General features: G+C 40.6%; 1 protein-coding gene and 1 pseudogene across 40 annotated transcripts in view; both read right to left on the bottom strand.

Moving 5' to 3' along the window:
• Positions 1 to 10,433: 10,433 nt before the first annotated feature.
• Positions 10,434 to 12,778, bottom strand: LOC116534801 (annotated as a pseudogene). The gene has a single exon (XR_004261878.1). The product of XR_004261878.1 is annotated as an uncharacterized LOC116534801 (transcript).
• Positions 12,779 to 13,501: 723 nt separating this feature from the next.
• The window catches only part of MAP4K4 (mitogen-activated protein kinase kinase kinase kinase 4), a 188,192-nt gene continuing 179,894 nt past the window's right edge, over positions 13,502 to 21,799 (bottom strand). For 26 of the 39 annotated variants that reach the window (XM_032255491.1, XM_032255501.1, XM_032255495.1 and 23 more), the window contains 5 exons: positions 19,677 to 19,777; positions 17,865 to 18,038; positions 17,200 to 17,359; positions 16,278 to 16,417; positions 13,502 to 14,321 (listed from right to left, as the gene is read on the bottom strand). In XM_032255491.1, the coding sequence (XP_032111382.1) occupies positions 14,238 to 14,321; positions 16,278 to 16,417; positions 17,200 to 17,359; positions 17,865 to 18,038; positions 19,677 to 19,777 (659 nt within the window). In that variant the 3' untranslated portion in view covers positions 13,502 to 14,237. The remainder of the gene's footprint in view (positions 14,322 to 16,277; positions 16,418 to 17,199; positions 17,360 to 17,864; positions 18,039 to 19,676; positions 19,778 to 21,799) is intronic. The other 13 variants (XM_032255496.1, XM_032255504.1, XM_032255505.1 and 10 more) reach the window with 1 other exon arrangement.

Here is a 21,799-nt window from a genome sequence, read left to right as displayed (position 1 = left end):
TTGATCTTTTGCTACTTGGGTGAGGGGAGATGGGGTTTTCCCTTTTGATTTAGCTTTTGGAAGCTGGGGTTAATTGGCCTTAGATTCCCTGCCCCCAGCCCCAAGTGTTTTCTCCTTTAGGGAGTTAGCAGGAATTGTCCTCAGATACCCTGCCCCCAGACCTTGGTGTTTTCTCTTTGGAGACGTCAGTACAAATTGGCCTTGGATTTTCTGCTCCCAGACGTTGGTGTTTTCCCTTGCTTCAGCTTTAGGAAGTTAGCACGAATTGGCCTTAAGTTTCCTGTCTCTAGACCTTATTTTTCTGCCTTAAAACTATTCCTAATGTATAAAGAGTTTCTAAAAATAATCAAGAAAAAGACTAAAATAATCTAAAAATAATCAAGAAATGGACAGGAGATAGGAGCTGACATCTCACAGAAAAAGTAAAATCTAGTCAGATTATTCAAGCTTCCCTGATTCCTCCAGTGGGGATGCACTTTAATGATAAAAAAAAAAAAAGCAGCGTCATGAGTTTATACTGAAATTCAGGACAATACAATTTTTCTTTAACTTGTTTCAGTCTCATCATCTATATCTCCTTTCTCCCATCATGGGGGTCCTTGTTCCCAATAACAACACAACATCATATCTTGGCCCTTAAGCTCATGAGAAAAACACTCAACTTCCTTGACAGCAACATGAATGCAAATGGAAACTATACGGAGATACAATTTCTGCCGGGCATGATGGCTCACGCCTGTAATCTCAGCACTTTGGGAGGCCGAGGTGGGTGGATCACCTGAGGTCAAGAGCTCAAGACCAGCCTGGCCAACATCGTGAAACCCTGTCTTAAAAAAAAAAAAATGGTACAGAGATACAATTTCTAAGTTTAACAACATATGCTGTTGGCGAGGCTATGGGAAACAGACACTCAAACATTTTTTTTCTGGGAATAAAATACTTCAGAGGGGGACTTGGCACTATTTAGAAAAATTACGTATTCATTTACCATTTGACTTAGAAACTCTTCTAGGAATCTGTTCCAAAGATATGGTGGCAAAAATTTAAGCAAGACCCGTGTGCCAGGTTATTCACTGAAGGATTATTTAATTACTAAAATACTAGGAACAGCCACATGCTCATCAACAGGCTGGCTGAAAAACTATGGCACATCCACTCAGAGGGATACCATGCAGCTGTTCATTGCAGTGTGCAGAGAGAACAGCCCACTGAGATCAGAGGGTGGGCTGCAAAGAGGCAGGAAGGGCTTCTTGGATTGTGGCAATGCTGCATGACTGTAAAAATATACTACTGCCTATCCAGCTGGATATTTCAGATAAGTGAATTTCATGGTATGTAAATTTTACCCAAAAATGGTTTTAGAAAAGGAATGCAAAATAGCTTTATACAAGGTGAGCAAGGGAGTGGCCTCCAGGGTATATTATTCCATAAACCAAGCAAGGTGGGGAAAAGTGAGGTCATCAAAAAGTGATCATAAATATACAAACACATTTGTTTATATATTTTTAAAGTGGAAGGATAAACAAAGAACTAATAAAGGTTGTTACAAAGATAAAGCAGACACTGGTCCGAGGAGGGAGGGAAGCTTGAATTCTCTGACTAGATTTTGCTTTGTAGGTTTAGCTTTAGGACAAGGTAATATTTTACACAATGATAAAACAAAGTTAAATTTATAAAAAGCAATCCCTAAAAAATCCAAAGCAACATGAAATACTCAGCTGGTGGTATAACCACTCTGAGGACAGAAGAAACAAGAAAAACTAAACAAACCTATCTCCTAAACAAGCCTCAAACTGTTTTCAGTCATCATGTTGTTGGTAGTTGGTGATAGTGCTGATGTTAGTTACTCCGAGCCTGTGGTGTCTGTATTGTGACAGTGCTGATGTTAGTTACTCCAAGCCTGTGGTGTCTGTATTGTGACAGTGCTGATGTTAGTTACTCCGAGCCTGTGGTGTATGTATTGTGGCAAACTCATGACGTTGGTCTTATTGAGAAGAGGGACCTTCAGGATGGGAGAAGGGAGATACAGATGACGAGATTGAAAGAGATTAAAGCAAAATCCTATCATATCAAATTTCAGCATAAATTCATGATGTATTTTCTATTGTTTAAAAAAAAAATGGCCAGGTGCTGTGTGGCTCATGGCCTATAATCCCAGCACCTTGGAAGGCTGAGGTGGGAAGATCACTTGAGACCAGGAGTTTGAGACCAACCTGGGCAACATAGTGAAACCCCATTTCTCAAAAAAATTCAAAAATTAGCTGGATGTGGTGGCTGTGCTTGTAGTCCCAACTGCTAGGGAGGCTGAGGTGGGAGGACTGCTTGAGCCCGGGAGGTGGAGGTTGCAGTGAGACAAGATGCCGCCACTGCATACCACCCTGGGCCAGAGGGAGACCCTGTCTCACAAAAAACAGAAAGAAAGAAAGAAGAGAGAGAGAGAGAGAGAGAGAGAAAGGGAGGAAGGGAGGGAGGGAGGGAGGGAGGGAGGAAGGAAGGAAGGAAGGAAGGGAGGGAGGGAGGGAGGGAGGGAGGGAGGGAGGAAGAAAGGACAAAGGACAACACTTTTTACATTGAAAAGATGAAGAAAAATGACCTCTGCAGCAGTGAGCAACACCAACACCAGATTGTGACTGCAAAATACCATTTCCCATGAAATGAACCCTAATTCCTGGAGAGATGGCTGACTCCAGGGCTAAGGTGGGAAAAGAAAACAAAATGAGCCTGGAACTTGTCATACCAGAAAGCAAGAAAGCTATCACAGACTACTGTTGTCATATCTAAAGAGCCAATGTGAAGAGGTGTCTACTGGCCAAAGCTGGGACCATTTGAGCATAAGTAATCCTGATTTTTTTTAAGAGAGATATATCAACCAATTACAACGTATCATATTTAGATCTTGGTTCAGACAAGTTTCAAAAAAACATGAGACAATCAAGGACATTTGAATAATGAATATTTGCTAAAATTAAGAAATTGTTAGTTTTTTAGGTATAGTAATGGTTTAGTGGCTTTAGAAATGAATACTGAAATATTTACAGATAAAATGCTATAATGTCTGGGTATTGCTTCAAAATAAGCCACGAGGATAGTGGGGTGGGAGAACAGATTCAAAAGATGGCCATAAATTGATAATAGTTGAAGTAGGGTGATGGATACATAGCGGATCATTCTTTCATTTTCGTATATATTTAATTTTTTTCCATAAGAAGTTTTAAAAAGTGCTATAAGCTTAGGCTACTATTTACATACACGTCGTGTAGTAGATATGAGTTTGCTCAACAACTTCAGGGCAAGAAGTGGCACATTATTTTTAAGAATCAATCCAATCTGTTCCAAACCCCCACTTTAGGGGACGGCTCCTTCCCTGTAGGGTTGCACCAGAACCTTTGGGGCTTTCGAGTTATCTGGAAACAGGAGCTAGGTCACGTACAAAACAAGCAGGGAGAGACAAGGTAGTCAGGTGTCAGTCCCCAATTCCTTCTCATTAAGGAATTTTCCAATGAGGTTTCGGAAGTGTGTGTGACAGCCTGCGCTCTCCTCTCTGGCAGTTCTGTTTCTGATCTTGAACTTGCCTCGTATGGTTACACTTAATGTATTTTCCAATGTCCTTAATTTTCCTGTTTCTACTAACAATGTCTGTGGAACAGTGGTTCTCAAAGTGCAATCCCCATATCAGCCCTCAGCACCACCTGGAAATTTTCTAGAAATGCAAATTCTCCAGCCCCACGTCAGATCTTTAGAACAGAAACTCTGGGGTAAGGCCTAGGCATCTGCTATAACAAGCCCTCTAAGGAATCTGGTGCATGCTCCAGAAAGCTTAAAGGTTCACTCCTGGAAAGGGTATGCAGCCTTGCAGTTACTCCTCGCCTGAGCCTCAGGCTGCACTGTTCTCAAGTGTTCCTTGCGGTTCTCTATGCACTGTATCTTTTTAATTCCTTATAGCAAACTTCCTTTTGGAATCTGTGCTCAAATCAGACCCTCTTCCTTAAGTTTTTACAATAACCTCAGCACGGAACACAGTGGCTTGTACATAGTATGGTACTTCATATTGGTTGAATGGATAAACAAGTTCATGCTTTCAATCATAAAACTTTTCTGATGCAGATCCTTTATGTTCAGTTTTATGTAGGTTTAAAAAAACAAGGATTCCAATGGCTAAACTTGATTATCTGAAATTAAGAGGAATGTTATCTAAGATAAAGTTCAGTCCTAGGTGATGGTAAGTTACTACTTCTGTTAGATTCCAGGATGAGCATCCTCTTGCGTAACTCTCAATTTACAATGATGGCTTCCCCATAAACAATGCGGTGGAAACACCTGCAGCTCTCTAGGCTGGCCAAGAAGCATTAAGGTTATAAACTAGGACAATGGGGTTGCACTTCAGTAGTAGGTAGCTTTAAGCCTGGACTCTCCTAAGAGCTCCTGAGCTTTTCCTGCAGTACAGAGTGATGCAGGAAGAATGGGACACTCAACATCCTGTTAGTCAAGACTAGATTACGTATGAACACGCCACGAGGGCACCAAGAGTTACTGTCACCTTTATCAGTTTCTATCACACAAGTCTGTGTTCCTTTCCTTCTTTGACATGCTACATGACAGGTACCAGTAATTGGACATAATGGTGGAGTGGGATTTTCCCCCACAACTATGAGAAGTCTCTGACAACTTCATTTCCAGACAGGATGGGCTCCAGCTTGCTCCCATCAGGTGACTCAGAGGTTGCTACCACCCCCTTCCCTGCACAAGACACGGCATCCTGTCTACAACACCCACTGCCTGTTGTGGGAAGTGCAGCCAATCAGCTGCATGGACCCTACAGCCTGTGGCATGTGACTTCTCGTGGTGACATGAAACACCTCAGCTGATACCCCCCTTCCTCACAGCATCGAGGAAATGAAGGAAACATGGTGCCATGTCTGTCTCCAGAAGGGGGATGAGGTCTTCCGAGGCACCAGACACCACTGCATTCACCCCCTCGAAGTTTGCAAATTGTGTCCCCAACACTTATTTTTGACTCTCTTGCATTTACTACAGGCGGGGAACACAAGCTGTATAGATTGGAGGGGTGGGGTGTCAAATCTATTTTCTAAAATTCAGGTTTCTTGATAAAAAGTGAATGAATGAAATGGGTCAGTGGATTTATCAGGATCCCACCACAGCCTGCATTCCAGGTAACATTCGAATGGAACTGCGTCTCAGTCAGCAAGCCTTTGACTCAAAAAATTAGTGTTAAAAAACTAACCAAACTAATGTGCACTGAAGTACGTAAAAATCAGCCTTTAAAGATTAGCATACCAGGTTCTAATCCTGGCTCCTCCATTGATAAACTCTAAAACAACCTCCAGCAGATTATGTAACTTTTAGGAGTTCAGTAAGATGTAGACCACAATATTTACCTCCAAAGGCTCCAGCAGGGAGTAAGCATAATAATGTACATAAAGCCTCTGGCAAAATGGTAGCCTCCTGTGGCTACTGAGCGCTCAATGCAGCTAGTGGGACCTGGCAAATGCTGTGTAAAATACGTACCAGGTTTCAAAATTTAGTATGAAATGAAAAAAGTCAATTATCCTATTCTTTATAATACTGATTACATGTTAAAATAATTTGAAATATATTGTGAACATATTATTTTAAAAAAACGTGCACAATTATATATTTTATGTTATACTACAAAGAAAAATGATAATTTGTGTTGCCAGGTTGACTTATTTTTGTGCCTATCTTAAAAGTTTCTGCTATCCTGAATCACTAAAAAGTATCCCAAGACTGCTGACTTCATGTACTTTTTAAGGTTATCTTGCAAGGTTAACTAAAACTTGTGATCATATACCTGTGGGCGTCAGAATTTTCTCCATATCAGAGAACTAAAAGTTAAATTTGATACTGACATTGACAAATATTATCTATAAACTCCAATAGCAAGGCAATATCTATTCTCATTGCTTGACTTTTGAAGAATATTATAAATTCAAACTTAAAATCCACACTACTTCTTTAATTGGCTTTATAGATTAGCACTCTAAACATTTTTTTTAATTAAAAAAAAATGGGCACTTGGCGCTTAACATTGGAAATCTGACAGATTTGGGTCTGGGTACACGCAGCCATTTCCCTTTTACCACCTAAAGGGTTGACTACCTGTGGAAAGCTCTCCAGGGCCAGACAGAACTCTGCCTGATCTCTTACCTAGAAGGATCCACCCATTTCCTGTGGTGGGAAAGCCTGTAGATTTCCTAACTTGGTTGCTGTAGGGTTCACTGGGGAGCCAGCCACAGTACCAGGAATAAAGAATCGAGTAGCCGGGCGCGGTGGCTCAAGCCTGTAATCCCAGCACTTTGGGAGGCCGAGGCGGGTGGATCACGAGGTCAAGAGATCGAGACCATCATGGTGAACATGGTGAAACCCCGTCTCTACTAAAAATACAAAAAAAACATTAGCTGGGCATGGTGGTGCGTGCCTGTAATCCCAGCTACTCAGGAGGCTGAGGCAGAACTGCCTGAACCCAGGAGGCGGAGGTTGCGGTGAGCCGAAATCGCGCCATTGCACTCCAGTCTGGGTAACATGAGTGAAACTCCGTCTCAAAAAAAAAAAAAAAAAGAATCGAGTATAGTCAGCCTTCCACAAACAGGCCCCGGAGAGGGCACTAACTGGGCCAGTGAGACATCCACATGTCCTGAAGAAGTCTCTACCTCTACCACAGCAGACCCCATTTCTGCTACATCCAGTCCATTCATGTTTACAAAGCATACCAAAGCCACTTAATGAGTTCAGAGGTGTTCTTAAGTGGGTCATGAATTGCTCACACCACTTGCTATGGTTTGGCTGTGTCCTCACCAAATCTCATCTTGAATTGTAGCTCTCCTATTTCACATCTGTTATGGGAGGGACCTGGTGAGAGATAACTGAATCATGGGGGCAGTTTCCCTCATACTGTTCTCATGTTAGTGAATAAGTATCATGAGATCTGATAATTTCATAATTTTCCTTTTCACTTGGCTCTCATTCTCTCTTGCCTGCTGCCATATAAGACATGACTTTTGCCTTCTGCCATGATTGTGAGGGCTCCCCAGCCACGTGGAACTGTGAGTCCATTAAACCTTTTTATTTGTAAGTTACCCAGTCTTGGGTATATCTTTATTGGCAGCGTGAAGACAGACTAATACGCCACGCTTACTCATATCTAGTCCCAACTTACCTCAAGGCAGGTGATGCTAGGGAGTACTGAAGGGCCTTCAGGTCATCTACATCCCATCAAAGTCTGCCTCAAGGTGTGTGGACCTGGCCAGCGACTGAAGTTGCCTGTTTCATCCCCTTGGACAGTTCTGATTGTCCCTTTCATACTGAGGCCGATTCTGCCCCTGGGGCACTCAACCCACTTTTCTTAGCTCTATCCTCTGGCTCCTGCAATTATATCTCTCCAAATAAATGTAAATTAGCAAATGGGTAGCCCCAGTCTCCTATTCTACAGGCCGAGAAGGCAAGCATAAAAGCCCTTAGCACACAGGGCCTGGTGCATAGCAAATACACATAAAATCCCATTGCTATCATTGTTAATTACCCCAAAGCAGGATGGATTGATCAGCTGAATGATCTTTAAAGGAATATATATATGTTTACTTCTACCAACTGTTCTCTTTTCTTTTGACCCATCTTCATTGGATTTAATCTGGAGCCCTGTCCTGCTGTGTCCCTCTCCTGCGATGAAGCCACAGTTGGTCTCTCTGTGAGTGTATCTAAGTGTGACCTGACCAGCAAAGGGGGTCATGATCTCTCACTTCACAATCCATGCAGTTCAAACTCACACCAGCTATTCTGGCAGCTGCATGCTGTTGTAGTTTAAAAGTCTCTTTTATACACACTTACTAAAGTCTCTGCTTTAACATCTAGAATATACTAAGCACCATTCCAAGTAACTCCTTTAGTTAATTCTGCATTTCCCCAAAGAAGCACCATATCTTAAGACTGCTCAGCACACAGTGGTTGCTCAATTTGCTAGACTGACCAGAACGCCACCAAGTTCCCAGAAGTTTACTGTTATCTACACTTACTCAATGATCTACCCTGCAAAGGGCAGTCTGGGGACAGTTAGGGCTTCCAGGAGGCAGCACTGAGGAAATGTGCTCTATACCAGTAAGATGCATGAGGTGCCAACAGGAGATCCTTCTGAAATGTGACAGCTGCATGTGTTTGCCAAGGATCAGAAAAGTATCCCAGCTCAGTAGGCCAGCTCTTATGCCCCTTCCTAGGGGTAAGCCCATGTAAGTTAGAGGGGACAACCTGAGAACCCTGATTTAGGATCTGGACACAAAGAACGCCCACAGGTACCAACCTTTCCGGGTTGGAGGTTTGCTCTCCATAGCAGGCAGGGCCTATGTTGGCAACTGTGCTTCCAAAATGGTCCCCCATTCCAAAACTTGACCCACTGCATCTGACCTAAGATAAGCCTACATTTGGCACCAAGATTACCTGTGGGAAAGGAACGCCTGGGTTTCTAAGGCCTTAAACTGAAACCACACCTAGCAGGAACCATTTCTGGAGCTGCTTCTCGGGCTGGTACCCCTGAGGGGTAAAAAGATTAACTCTGCGACTTTAGAGGCGGGGGACCCAGCTGACTGTCAGTGGGGTAGTTGGCCCTGAACCTGAAGTAGAAAACCAGCAACATAGATTACGAAACAAGGATGGCAATATAAAGAAATGAAGTGCTGACATGTGCTACAACATGGGTGAGCTAAAATACACTCTGCTATGTGACAGAAGCCAGTCAAAAAGGGCCACACAGTGGCTGGTTCCATTTCTGCAAATGTCCAGAACAGGCAAGCCATAGTGACAGAAAGAGTTGAGGGACTGAATAAAGCTTGGGAGGGGAGAGGGGAAATTGGAGGATAACAGGAAAGGGGTATGGAGTAGCATCTTGGGGTAATAAAAACTTGTGAAAATTGTTAGTGATGGACAACTTCAGACAACAAGCCACTGAACTGTCTACTTAAATGGGTGACTTATGCAGTATGTGAATCGTATCTCAACAAAATTGTTAAAGAATCAGTAGGTATTCAACACCATTTATTGTGGAACAGTTGCTTAATATTGGTTTCTAAGGGCTGTCGTTACATCAGGGTAAGAGCAGAATGGCCTTGCTTAGCTCTGTCCGTATCCCTCCACAGAACTCTGGTGAGCAACCTGCCTGAATTTTACACTTTCAGCCACACTAGAAGAGCAGATTTTTTAAAAAGTCATTTTGTGCTGTAATATTGAATCCAGATTTCTTAGGACCAAACAAACTATGTTATTGGACTCAGAAAAGGGTCCTTGTGGTGTTAATCCAGCACCCAAGGGCACTGCAGCCTTCCTGGGGCCTGGCTAGACCAGGGCTTTTCCCCACCCGTCCCACACTACACTAGGGGGCAAGAGGGGACTGTCTTCCCTTGGATTAATGGTTTTTATTTCATGCTACTTAAGCAAACAGCCAGGGAATTTGAGTGCCTGCTCTGTGCCGGCATGTTTGCTAGTTCAGGATGAGTGGAGCAGAGTTTGAATTATAATAAGTGGTTAAATCTGAGAAACAATCTTGGTTAACATGCAGGCTCTGTATCCAACAGGAAATAGTGAGCAAGATAACAGCATGCCAGGGCATTAGGGAATAGAAAAGGATATCCCCAAAGAAGCTGGGCAGGGCAGAGGCAAAGACAAGACTGTTTCAGGAAGAATCTGACACATGGATAGTCTGATTAACCTAAGAAAAATGTAGACAAGGTACGGGAACACGGTATTTGAGGGTCTATCTTCTCCCATAAGAAAATAGTAACTACTTTCTCAAAGTTTTTATTTATTAGCCATTTTACTTTATAAAATACATAAGCTACTTCTGCTTAAAGCATGGGCATTTTTTTTTTTTAAGGTGCTAAGATGCCAGAGAATGCAGCAATTTTACTGTATCTTTTAAAGTGATGCCAAAACACAGAGCTGGTGTTGGCTGGAGGGTCTGATTGGATCCCCATTGCTTCCTTTCAGTGAAATCTCAACCAGTGGAGGATAAAGGTGGAACTGCAGGAATGCATAATGGTCCCAAGAAAACTTCACCCAGATTTTTATTCCTCATCATCCACCAATTGCAAGGCATCAAGTAGGAAAACAGAAATCTTACTCATCTGACAGCCTAAGTAGTTATAATTTTATTTTCACATTGGAGAAATACTATGTTTCTAGGATGAAGCACAAAGTGGTTTATTAACATACCTAACTGATGACGACGTAGCACAGGCAGCCCTGGAGGCTAAGGCGAGGTGCTGATACTGAGAGCATGGCCCCAGATCTCCCCGATGGGGATCATGCCTACCAGGCCTATGGGGAGTTGATGGGGATCCCCAGAGCTTAGACAAAATGACCTTACATTGAAGGGGCTCCAATTATTAGACCCAGGTTGTATTTATGCATTGAATTGAAAAAGAGCTACTTTAATTGTCCTATTACAGACATCATGCTTTTTACTTTTTAATCCAAATTCGAAATTTCAGAAATGCAACATTATTTCCTTATTAGGGATAAGGACCAGCTTTACTCCATACTGGCTTCAGGAACATGGTGATGGAGGTTCATCACCCATTTCATCTCTGAGATCTTTAGACAAACATTTGCTACTTGCATAATCTACACCTGGCGATCCCTTGGGCAAGCCCCTTTCATGTGAGACAGCAGAATACAGGAGCCCTCTCTGGTACCGATAGCTCAGGGGAGGCAGGTGTGTATAAAATATGGATCCTCACAGGAAGGAAACATTCTGAAGGGTCAGAACATATTTGAAACTCATGCCACATAAAATAGGTGTCATTTTTTACTTTATTTAAGGAAAAAAGGGTGGGGACAACAGTAATTTCATAATACACAGTAGACAAGTTAGCACTGCAAAAAAAAAAAAAAAGGGGGGGGGGCTGTGTACTTGCCACCAGTCTGCTTTGCAGCTTTTATAATTAGTGAACTTAATGCAGTTTGTGATTTGTATTACTAATTAGCAAATTAATAATTGGCAAAATTAGGGTGAATGTGCTACAACTAAGAAAACCTAAATAACCCAAAAAAAATCACTTAAAATAAACCATAAATATGTGATACACATTAGTGTAACAAAACCATTTTGTAAACATTTTCTCCAATATAACGTGCATGAGAAAAAAGTAAAAACACTGCACTCAATACAGAAAGGGTTACTCTGATTTTAGTACAGAAAGGTTATTACTTATGAAAGCTTTGACTAAACCTAGAGACATTTTTGTTTTGTTTGGAAGAGCGTTCCTATAAATAATTCAATGTTCCATATGTAATGATATCATTACAATACTGTTTTCTTTTGCAATTTTGCCATATTGGCACTTCTGTGGAGAAGTTACTACCCTGTAAAAGGGGGGGAAATCATTCCTTTCCTAAAACAATCTAAACACTTCAACGACTCCCAATCTTTTATGGAGAAACTTCACTGGGTACCTGCATCAAGCTGTAGGCGACTCAATCTAGTTTACAAGGGGGTGAGGCCAAGAAGGGAAAGATAAACAGACCAGGAACCCCCACCCCAGAGGGACAGAGGGCCGTCCAACTTCAGTAAGTCAAGTCCAACAATGGATTCAATTCAGTTCCCCACAAACACCAAGAGAGTGCCCACCGGGTGCCTGGACCTGTGCAAGCAGGGAATCATGACTTGGCATGAGCTCAGACCCCATTACCACCTATGGGAAAGCCAGTTTTCCTCAGGTTCTAAGTAATCGGTAATTCCAATGAAACACCACTTGCGTTTTTTGTATAACAACATTTGACTTACAGATGTGGAGCTGCAAGTCTTTAGATAATGTAAGACCATGTTACCACATCCTTTGTTCTCTGCCTTCTCCCCCTTAATATCAGACATTGGGTATTTCTTCAAAGACATATGCCCACCTTTTACCATTCTCTAAAGCCAGGGAAGGAGCCACAATCACTTGTGCCTTTCTTTCTTCTCTTGATATGTACACAAGTGTGCTCACTGTGGCATGTTTCATCTTATGAAAAGCCTAAACATGGATATAAATCACCAGCAGGAATCTAATTCTAACTCAAGTCCTGTGGCAATGGAATCCAGCCTACCTCAAATCCCTTTAAATGTAGGATAAACTTTGCAACCTTCTATACATTAACTACAAACCAGCAGAAAGCTTTGGCCTTTCAGCACTGCTCCAAATTCACACAAATGAAACACCCGTTTCCATCTTCTTTTCCCTCCCCAAAAAGTAAGGCTTCTCAGTTTATCATGTCTTTAAGAGAATACACAAAACCACCAGCTGCTGTGTCTGCATTCATGAGTGGATGTACTTGTCTTACCAGATGTTTGTAGCTCAAAGGAGAGCCTTTTTCAAAAACAGTGAACCGGGGGGAAGGGAGTGACAGAGGCCAGAGTGGGTGCCAAGTTGGATGGGAAGCAAACAGGTACAAATGGCTGTTGTGTTTAAGTGGGTGGGGGCAGAGAAGACTCCCTCATTTTCACAATACACAAGAAAATTAAACACAAAGGAAGAAGATTAAGCCTAGAAAACAGCAAGTTTCTTTTGGGGACCGAGGTTAAAGCAGTTGTAATGCAGTACTTTGACTCAGAAACTCGACAAGAGGAAAGTAAGATGGCAGGACTGTGACACGGAGCCCTGAATCTTTCCTGAGACGGTAACATCCTTAGGGGAGCTGAGTGATGACCATGAAGCCATGAAACAAATTCTTTCTCAAGACATTTATTACAAATGTCATGAATATATTCATAAAGTAAAATTGGTTTAAAAAACAGAGAACAAGAGAGCAAGTGAGAAAACGAGAAAAGCCAGGACTTCAATATTACACTAAAACACAGAGGATGCCGACTTTATGAATAAGCAGAATTAACTACATTCTTAAAATAGTTTTAGTGCATTGCATTTTTAGAAAAGGGAAACTCCCCCGCCCCCAAGAAAAGGTTTCTGCAACACTGAACAGTTTGTGTGACTATTCTAATGTGACCACCTGTCTGCTACCAAACCCCCAAATCGAGAACAATGAAATCTCCTGTCATGGGCTACAGCTGCCCCATCAACCTCTAATGGTGAATCCGTTGAAAACAAAGCATTCTGCTTTCTAAACTTGGAAGTAAATTGCATCAGCCTTAAGGCTATTTCCCATCTTCATGGACAGTTCTTGTGCCTGCTGACTTGTGACAATAGAAGTCAAACTTCAATCTGATAGTTTTGGTATTACGATTAAATTAAACATTAATGGTTTCCTCCAAAAACATATAAACTAAATCACCTCTCAATGCATTAAAAACAATGAGGTAGGCAAAAAAATAAACACGTGGTTTGAATTTTTTTTTTCTTCTGCAAGTGCAGACTGTGGTAAAACTGTTGCTGCACTTCTAGGTTTAAACAAAAATTAAACCTTTAACTGAGGCAGTGCTAATACTGTCACACAACAAAGTTCTGGCCATTATACAAAATGCACACGTTCTCTTTTTTCTTTTAGAACCATCTGCACATGATTTAGGCAACCTGGTACACAGAAAAATGACTGGGTTCTTGGCCAGGACCCCCCCCACCCCAAATCCAAAGAAACAAAATGGGACCCCTTAACCCACCCCACCCCATCTCCCAAGCCCCACCCCCAAAAAAGTTATCCTAGTAACTGTGTCTTTCACATTTTATAAATATTAACTTCTTAAACCTCCATCTTCTTCTTTGTCCACATATTGTCACATTACAAAAAAAGAAATGTCAATTAAATACACGGTTAATGTTACTATATTAAATCTGCTCTCTGCTTCAGTACTCTGCTTCTTTTACCACCACTTCTCACCTCCTTGTGCCCACTGCCAATAAAACAAATGGCATGATCATCGTCGACCGTCAGACACCCACAAGACAGAGTCATTCAGAGACAAGGAATTCTGGAGCTGGAGGAAAGGTGTTTGCTTTCCAGTATGATGCTCAATCCCAAACACTTATAGCACCTGATGGTAGAATCTGAACAGCACCAGCTGCATTGCAGCCTTGATTTATTTTGGAGTAAGGAAAAAAAAGAATGGGGATAAACTGGTAAAAGAGGAATAGGAAGGGGGGGAGAGAACCCAACATATGAGGTCTGCACACACAGCTGTCCTGGTTGCCCTCGGTGCAGCTCCGAGCTCCAGTTGCAAGGAATTCCAAGTTCTCAGGATCTTGAAGACTCTGGAGGCCAGTAATCCCTGGATCACACTACTTCTACCAGCTCAGAAGAGAAGTCCTGCCTAAGGTCATGAAATAAACCTGACTGCTGCCACCAGACCGAACAGAGGCAAAGAATACCTGCAAAAGCAAGAAAAGAGAGGCCATAATTAGCATGGTCATATAGCACTTCCAGCCAGGGAATCTAAGCCACCATCATCCTCAATACTGGCAAGTACATGAAGCTTAGACCCCAAAGAGCCTTTTCAAAAACTCTGAGGCCAGGCGCAGTGGCTCACGCCTGTAATCCCAGCACTTTGAGAGGCCAGGAGTACCAGACCAGCCTGGCCAACATAAAAACAGTGTGTGTGGTGGCGCACACTTGTAATCCCAGCTACTCAGGAGGCTGAGGCATGAGAATCACTTGAACCCAGGAGGTGGAGGCTGCAGTGAGCCATGTCTGCACCACTGTACTCCAGCCTAGGCGACAGAGTGAGACTCTGTCTCCCCCAACCCCTCCTCCCCCTCAAAAAACTAGGACAGTATCAATTTATAACTGCAGGAGTGACCATCTGCAGCCAATTTTTATTACAACTCAGGCTTGTTACTACTAACTCCTTACACGTTGGCATATTGTGAAAACACAAAAGTAAAAAAAAAATGGATGTTTCTGAAGAGTTATTTCTTTTCTCTTCCACTGTTAACACCTTCTAAAAAATAAATGTCCTTAAAAAACACAAGGAGCAAAAGGAAAAGCTCCTTAACAACCTAATTTCTTTTTAAAAATCATCAAAAAATGTATTAATTCCTTCATATAATCCATAAATAGAATTTCTGTGCCTTTTATTAATAAATGTTAAAGGACATGACATGCATAATAAAAATATTAAAATGCCTGAAACAAAGAATGTTTATAGTTATAGCTACAGTAAACATACTTAGGAAAGTATAAGCCAACAAGCTGACAAAATCCCATCGGAGGTTGTAGAGACTTTCAAGGTCACAGATTTGGGAGATATTCTGTAAGCAAAACTCCACTTGAAACTGAGTTGTAGGGTTGCAGACGACAGTGGCTAGGGGTGCAGAAGACAGTGGGTGGGGTGCAGGAGACAGTGGGTGGGGTAAAGCAACTTTGTGTTTAGGATGTGTTGGGCAGCTGACAAGGACAGATGTATAGCTTCTTCTTTCTCACATTAAATTAGTGAATTTTTAAATCTGAGAACTCAACCTACTGCCTGACTGCTAGTATGTCAATGGGAGGCAAAAGGCATTCTTCAGAGCCAAGTTTCTAGGGCTATGGTATCTTGCCTCAGGTAGTCAGACATACCTTTGTAAAGGGTAGGCTTGGTAAAACTCAGTTCCACCCTCAATGCCTTCTCCCTTGGCAAATAGGGATGGGTCAATGCCCCTGGCCATCTATCTGCTCCACTCCGAAACTGGTTTGAAAGGGACTTCTTGGGAGGAAGTCGCCCTAGGAGTTGTCCCCGGAAGGGTATGGCCAGTTTTGAAAAGCAAGGGGGTGTGATGCCACGGGATCTCACCTGCAGGAGGTACTACCTGTCTGCATAAGATGATTTTTACTGTAAAACATTTCTGACATGCAAACCTAGAAAGCAATTTCACTGCTCACAGACTAACAAGGGACATCTTCTTGACACACATTAGGTGAGAGAAACCTTTCTATCTACCTAAATCACATGGGTGATTCCTTCCACTCACAAAAGGATTCCAGCCAACAAAACTGGCAGCTTTTATCTTCCCTATCTCTAAACTAATTATATCCTAGACAGGTCACCTAATAGGGTTTTATATACACACACACACACACACACACACACACACACACACACACACGCGTGCGCGCACACACACACAAATATGTTAATTTCTATAGAGAAAAGTATCTCTATGCCCTCATAGCAAAACACAAACTATGCCCCAATCCTCACGAACATGACTAAAAAGCAATATTTAAAACATTCCTTATTATTTCAGAACCTATCAAAACGCCAAAGAAATTAATCATCAAACTCCATGGAAAATAAGCCATTACTAAAAGATAGAGTAACTAAAAAGAATCCATAAGGAAACCATTACCTTGTCATTGCGTTCACACAAGAATTTTAGTCTCTGAGCCCTTTTGTGCATGAACACACCATCCAAGTGACCAGTTTCCACAGATCGGATCTCTATGGCCTTCTCTCCCCAGCCCATTGTCTGGTTAGATCGAATATATGCTTTGGGGGAGGGAAAAATTGCAAACCATTAAAGATAAGGAAACAGTCCTGAAAAGATGTTGCTTATGTAATAAAAATATATTTTTATACTTTTATATCTTTTTAAAATTTAAAATTTAAATGCCTAGCATTTAATTTGTTTTCAAGGAACTTTGCCTTTATAACCAACTTGTCTATCCTGTGAAGTAGTTATTTGCATCAACGGTTGATCTATTTCATTTTCCTTAGGACTTTCATGCTCATTTTGAGAAATGACCCACCAAGTTTACAGTTTAGTGCACATATTTTTATCATTCCAGTCATGAGAGAAGGCAGGGAAGAGGCAGTGGCTTAATTACAAAAAATTCAAAACAGTTTTGGAATAAGAATACATGAAAATGTCAAATATCAGTCTTTATTTTATGGCTCTACCATTCTCAAGAGCAAGTAACTTCCCTTTCTCTCTGTCTTCCTTTACAAATTCTTTACCAATTCTCTGTTTCCCTTTACAAAGTGGTCAACAAAAACATGTCCAATTTTTCTCTGAGTATTTTAAGGATTAAATGAGAGATTATGATAATAGGGTTTTTAAAATATAAAATAATTACTTGGATTTTGTTCTAAAATAGACCTATGACTATTTCCATGGCCTACAATCTAACTTTCCACCATCTACTGCCAACCACTCTGTTCAATGGTGGCCAAAAGGTCTGAAGGACATACAAGATCAGCATGATAAATATATGCAGTCTCAGACAAGGCTCCACTTTCACAACTGCTGCCTTTCCCCAAGTTCTCCATACCTACTGACGTGGGCATCTCTCCCCACTGTAGAACTACATCCTTGGTGATCCTTCCATACGTGTTTACATAAACCCCCTCATCTTCATAGCACACCAGAAGCTCCATCCCATCTGTGTTGGGGAGGATGATGATTGCATGGGGTTTGATGCTACACTGGATCTAGAGAAGAGTTTGACAAAGCACAGGGAAGAATGTCTGTGGTTACTTTCAGCCCTGTGAAAGTGCTCAGTAAGACTTCTGGTGAAGCACTGGTACCATATCCCGGGTGATAAATACATTTTAGAATACTTGTGCAATATATATCCCCAAGTCTGCCTTTTCCAAGTAATAATAATCTACTGACTCACATTTTCTCAGGCTCATGAAACAAATTTGGATGCTGAGCTCCAACTGAGAACCACAACCCCTGGATGTTCTGGCCTGCCAGCAACTGCCCCAAATCCATCCCATGTTAGTCAAAGCGAGGCCTAAGAGGTTTTCACGAGGGCTCCACAAAGCCAGGAAGGTGGATTTCCACTTGTCTAAGAGCATGGAGCTATTGAAAATTGCATATCATTTAAATACTCACCCCCACACCAAGGGGAAATGAAGAATCCCTGCTTGTGTTAGTTCACTAAGCAGAGCAAAGAAAAAAGTCAAAACAAAATGAAGCCAGTCAACCAACCATAGAGTGTGGGTTCTTTCTTACGTGTGTTGGTAGATAAATGTCATAGACTGATCCTGAATCCACATCAACAGCATGGAATCCAGCACAGGATCCATAGATCACTTTTAACCTCTGGCCTTCCTCAACAGTGAGATCCACCAGTAATGGCTTATGTACCAATTCTCCAAATGACTGCAAAGAAGTCACAAGACATAAGTGGGAAGATGAAGGAGAACTTATTTCTAACAGATCAAACCAGAGAAGACCCAACATACTCAGTTATTCAATTACTGAGCCACACTGGCAACAACCACAAGGCAAAAATACTCTACAAAATTAGTCTTTATTATGGTTTTGCCTGTTAATTAGCATCTGGAAGACACTTCCAGAAGTTATGTTCCAAAGCTGCCTATCCAGACCAAGATTTCTGCTCTGTCACTTACTGTGTTGGTTGTCTTGATCTGAAAAGCATGCAAAGTAAAATAGTGAGGACTTTCCTGAGCATACTACTCAACTATTCAAATGCACAGCAGAGCGAGAGGCAGAGTTGCAGGAATCACACACTAAACATTTTAACATTATTATTAGTCACTATTTGAACTATAAAGATCTCTAACTTTCTGACTAAATCAAAATGGTGAAAAGGCTGTGTGTGCTACAACAGCGTGGACTGTGCTGGTGGTCTCCATTATTCACTGACATCAGTACCCACAGTTCACGAGAGTAAGACAATGAAACAGGGCAGCTTTAAATAAGGTAGTATTTATAAAACCAACTAGTACAGTACTTGGTATATAAAGAATATCAAGGCCAGATCTCAGAAGGTAATATAACTGTGTAACCAATTATCTTTATTCAGTAACACTTGGATTTATTTTTTAAACAAATATTGTGACTCCATTTATCCTGCCTCACTGGGAAATCAAGCAATAAGCAATCCAAAAATATGAATCCTCCAAATAAATGAAACTTAGCCCCTCAATAAAATATATCAAAACTATTCTAAAAAATCAATCACCAGGCAAATGTGAGGTATATTTGTAATCTTCCATGAATATTTGTGTGAACTCACAAATGAAAATAATCCTAGTTTTAAGACTAAGTACTCATTTACTTTCCTAAAACTTTATACATGCCAAATGGCAAAAAACATCTTAATTTATATATATATAAAAATTATATATATAATATATATATAAATTATATATATATTATATATAAATAAATATATATAAGTTATATATATATAACATATATAAATTATATATATAATATATATATGTTATATATATATAGTTCAGATGTTGTATCTGAGTTTTTATATTTAAGCAAAAATGAAATCGTATTAAACAGTTTAACTTGTTTTTTCACTTAACATATAATACATTCGTCATTAGAATTTCTGTAATTTAATTTTTAATATTTTATGAACAGGTATACCTTAAAACTGCCTGCTGTTAGACACAGTTTTGATATCAAAAACACATCTAAATCTTTATACACGTCCATGACGTAGGTGAAGGTCAGCTTTTTAACTGGAGGGTGGAAGTGGCGTTCTCTTTTCCTCTGTTACCATATTGCCACATTGATTAAAGTGTCTACCCAATATTTATCTTTCTCTCCTTCTTATTCTGTGGGCTTAGAAAGCAGATTAACTAAACTTATTACATTACCTTAGAAATGGTTTCTTGTGATAAAGTTATATGCTACATTAGCACATAGCTTTTATATTAGCAATTTTAACAGTTCAGACTTTTAAAATGTATTCCCTGACTCTTGGTTGCGGCTTGCACGGCCAATGCTACTTTTAAATGTACTTGATGTTGTTACCTTAAAGGCCATGAATTTGTGATATGGCTTTGGTGCCCATGCATAGACTTCCACAGAACTCTTCAAAGCAATCACCAGAAATTTGATTCTTTCGTATTTTACTGAAAGCAGAAAATAAAAAAGCAAGAGAAGCACAGGTCAGTATCAACATAGCCCTCTAAATCGTTTTAATTGTCTTCTGCAAGCTTTATAAATATGCCTTCTATTCATTCATCCAAACAAGCAAGGAAAAAATTCAGAGAGAGATCACAACTCACAGTTACCAAATTGTTAATGTACAATCCATGCTGTTCCCATCTTTTCTGACCATCAATAAGTATTTTCGCTAATGATCCTAACCTTCTTATAATAAATTCCAAGATATTTTATAATCAAGGACAATGCCAGGTATACCACCCTGAAGTGTTCGAGGGCTCAGTATTACTTCAAATAAATAGCAACATGATTAATCAACCAAGAGACTCCTGAAACACACAGAGAGACTGAAGTACCCTTATAACTTTCCCTAGTCCTGCATGGGGCTCACACAGACTAAGGAAGAAAAACAGCTTATACCAAAATATTCATGAATCTTGAATTCTACCAACAGAAGTATCTGTGCACAAGTCCAAGAATCACTAAGACCATTTTCCGATCTACAAAAATTAGTAAAACTGCCTCCTTCCCATAGCTTCTTTGGGGCCCTTACTGCCAGGCAACTCTGCCAAAACAGGTACTCCCAGGGGTCCCTGACTACAGATGACTTACTAGCCTGATGCAGATCCATGATTTGATTATAAGCTAATATCACACCACTGCTTGACTCCTTCTTTGTGTATGAGAGAGAACGTGTTAAATAGTAACCCTCCTTGTTAAACTCTATATATTACCACTGTTTAAAGAAATCAATAAATGAACATTAACACACAAAGGTTTATAAGAGTTTGACAAAACAAGTACTGTTTCATAGACTTTTGCGATGATGGAAATTCTCTATATCTGTACTGCTGATACAATAACCGCTACACGCACGGGACTATTGAACACTTAGAATGTACTAGTGCCACTGAGCAACTAAATTTTAAGGTTTACTTGATTTTTATTCATTTAAATATACATTTAAATAGCTCCAATACTTGTGATTCATTCTGTAAGAGTGACAGGCTTGAAAGATTACTGTTTTGTTCTGGGGAAAAGACCAATAGACTCTTAACACATCTGCCTCTTGCTCCCCCTGTAGGATAATCTATTCATGTACATTTCATCTGTTATGGGCTGTTTCATTACATTTATCCTTAGATGATTATATATATATATATATATAAAATATATATATATATATTTTTATATATATATCCTTAGATTATATATATATATATATATGTATATAAATTGTTTTGATTAGCTGGGTGTGGTGGCAAGCACCTGTAATCCCAACTACTTGGGAGGCTGAGGTGGGAGAATCACTTGAACTCAGTGGAGGTTGCAGGGAGCTGAAATGGCGCCACTGCACTCCAGCCTGGGAAACAAGGGCAAAACTCCGTCTAACAAAAAAAAAAAAAAAAGTTTTGGTTTTGTTCCTGTGAGATTTACCTCATGAGAATCATTGCTTCATGCCAAGGAGAAAGAAATAATACTATTGCCATAAAATACTGACTGGCCAGCTGGGCTGGCTCACTAGTGAGGAGCACAGTAGCTCTGCACAGGCACTTAATTCAAAATGGCAGGCTGTAAGCCCTTGAGTCAAACTCTCAAATACTCTTATCAGTGCCTGCCAAGGACCTTCAGCCATCTAAGTGGAAAATAAGCCTGGCATGTAAAAAAGGACTCAAGTCAGCTGGCTTCCACTGGTTTCCTTCCACAGATTTCCTTCAAGAGGTTACTGTGAACCACATCTTACAGAGGGGAAGAATGTGGACTGTCAAAGAGGAGGAGTGAAAAGAGTCTCACAAGATGAACAGCATGGGGGAGACGGAGGATGGAGTGAGTTGCAAGGACAAACTCCGTTACGCATATAGGTGCATAGAGGGAGTAAGGCAATGTCCAAATGAGACTTCAAGATTAGAACGTCCCTTGGAAACAGAATACCAGAAATGAGCCACATGTTTCAGAAACAAGTTTATTATTACAAACTTCAAAAAACC

This window comes from Sapajus apella, unplaced genomic scaffold (genome assembly GCF_009761245.1).
Source record: "Sapajus apella isolate SASKATOON/1434 unplaced genomic scaffold, GSC_monkey_1.0 scaffold89, whole genome shotgun sequence".
NCBI classification, from domain to species: domain Eukaryota; kingdom Metazoa; phylum Chordata; class Mammalia; order Primates; family Cebidae; genus Sapajus; species Sapajus apella.
This window is presented reverse-complemented; position numbering and strand designations above follow the sequence as displayed.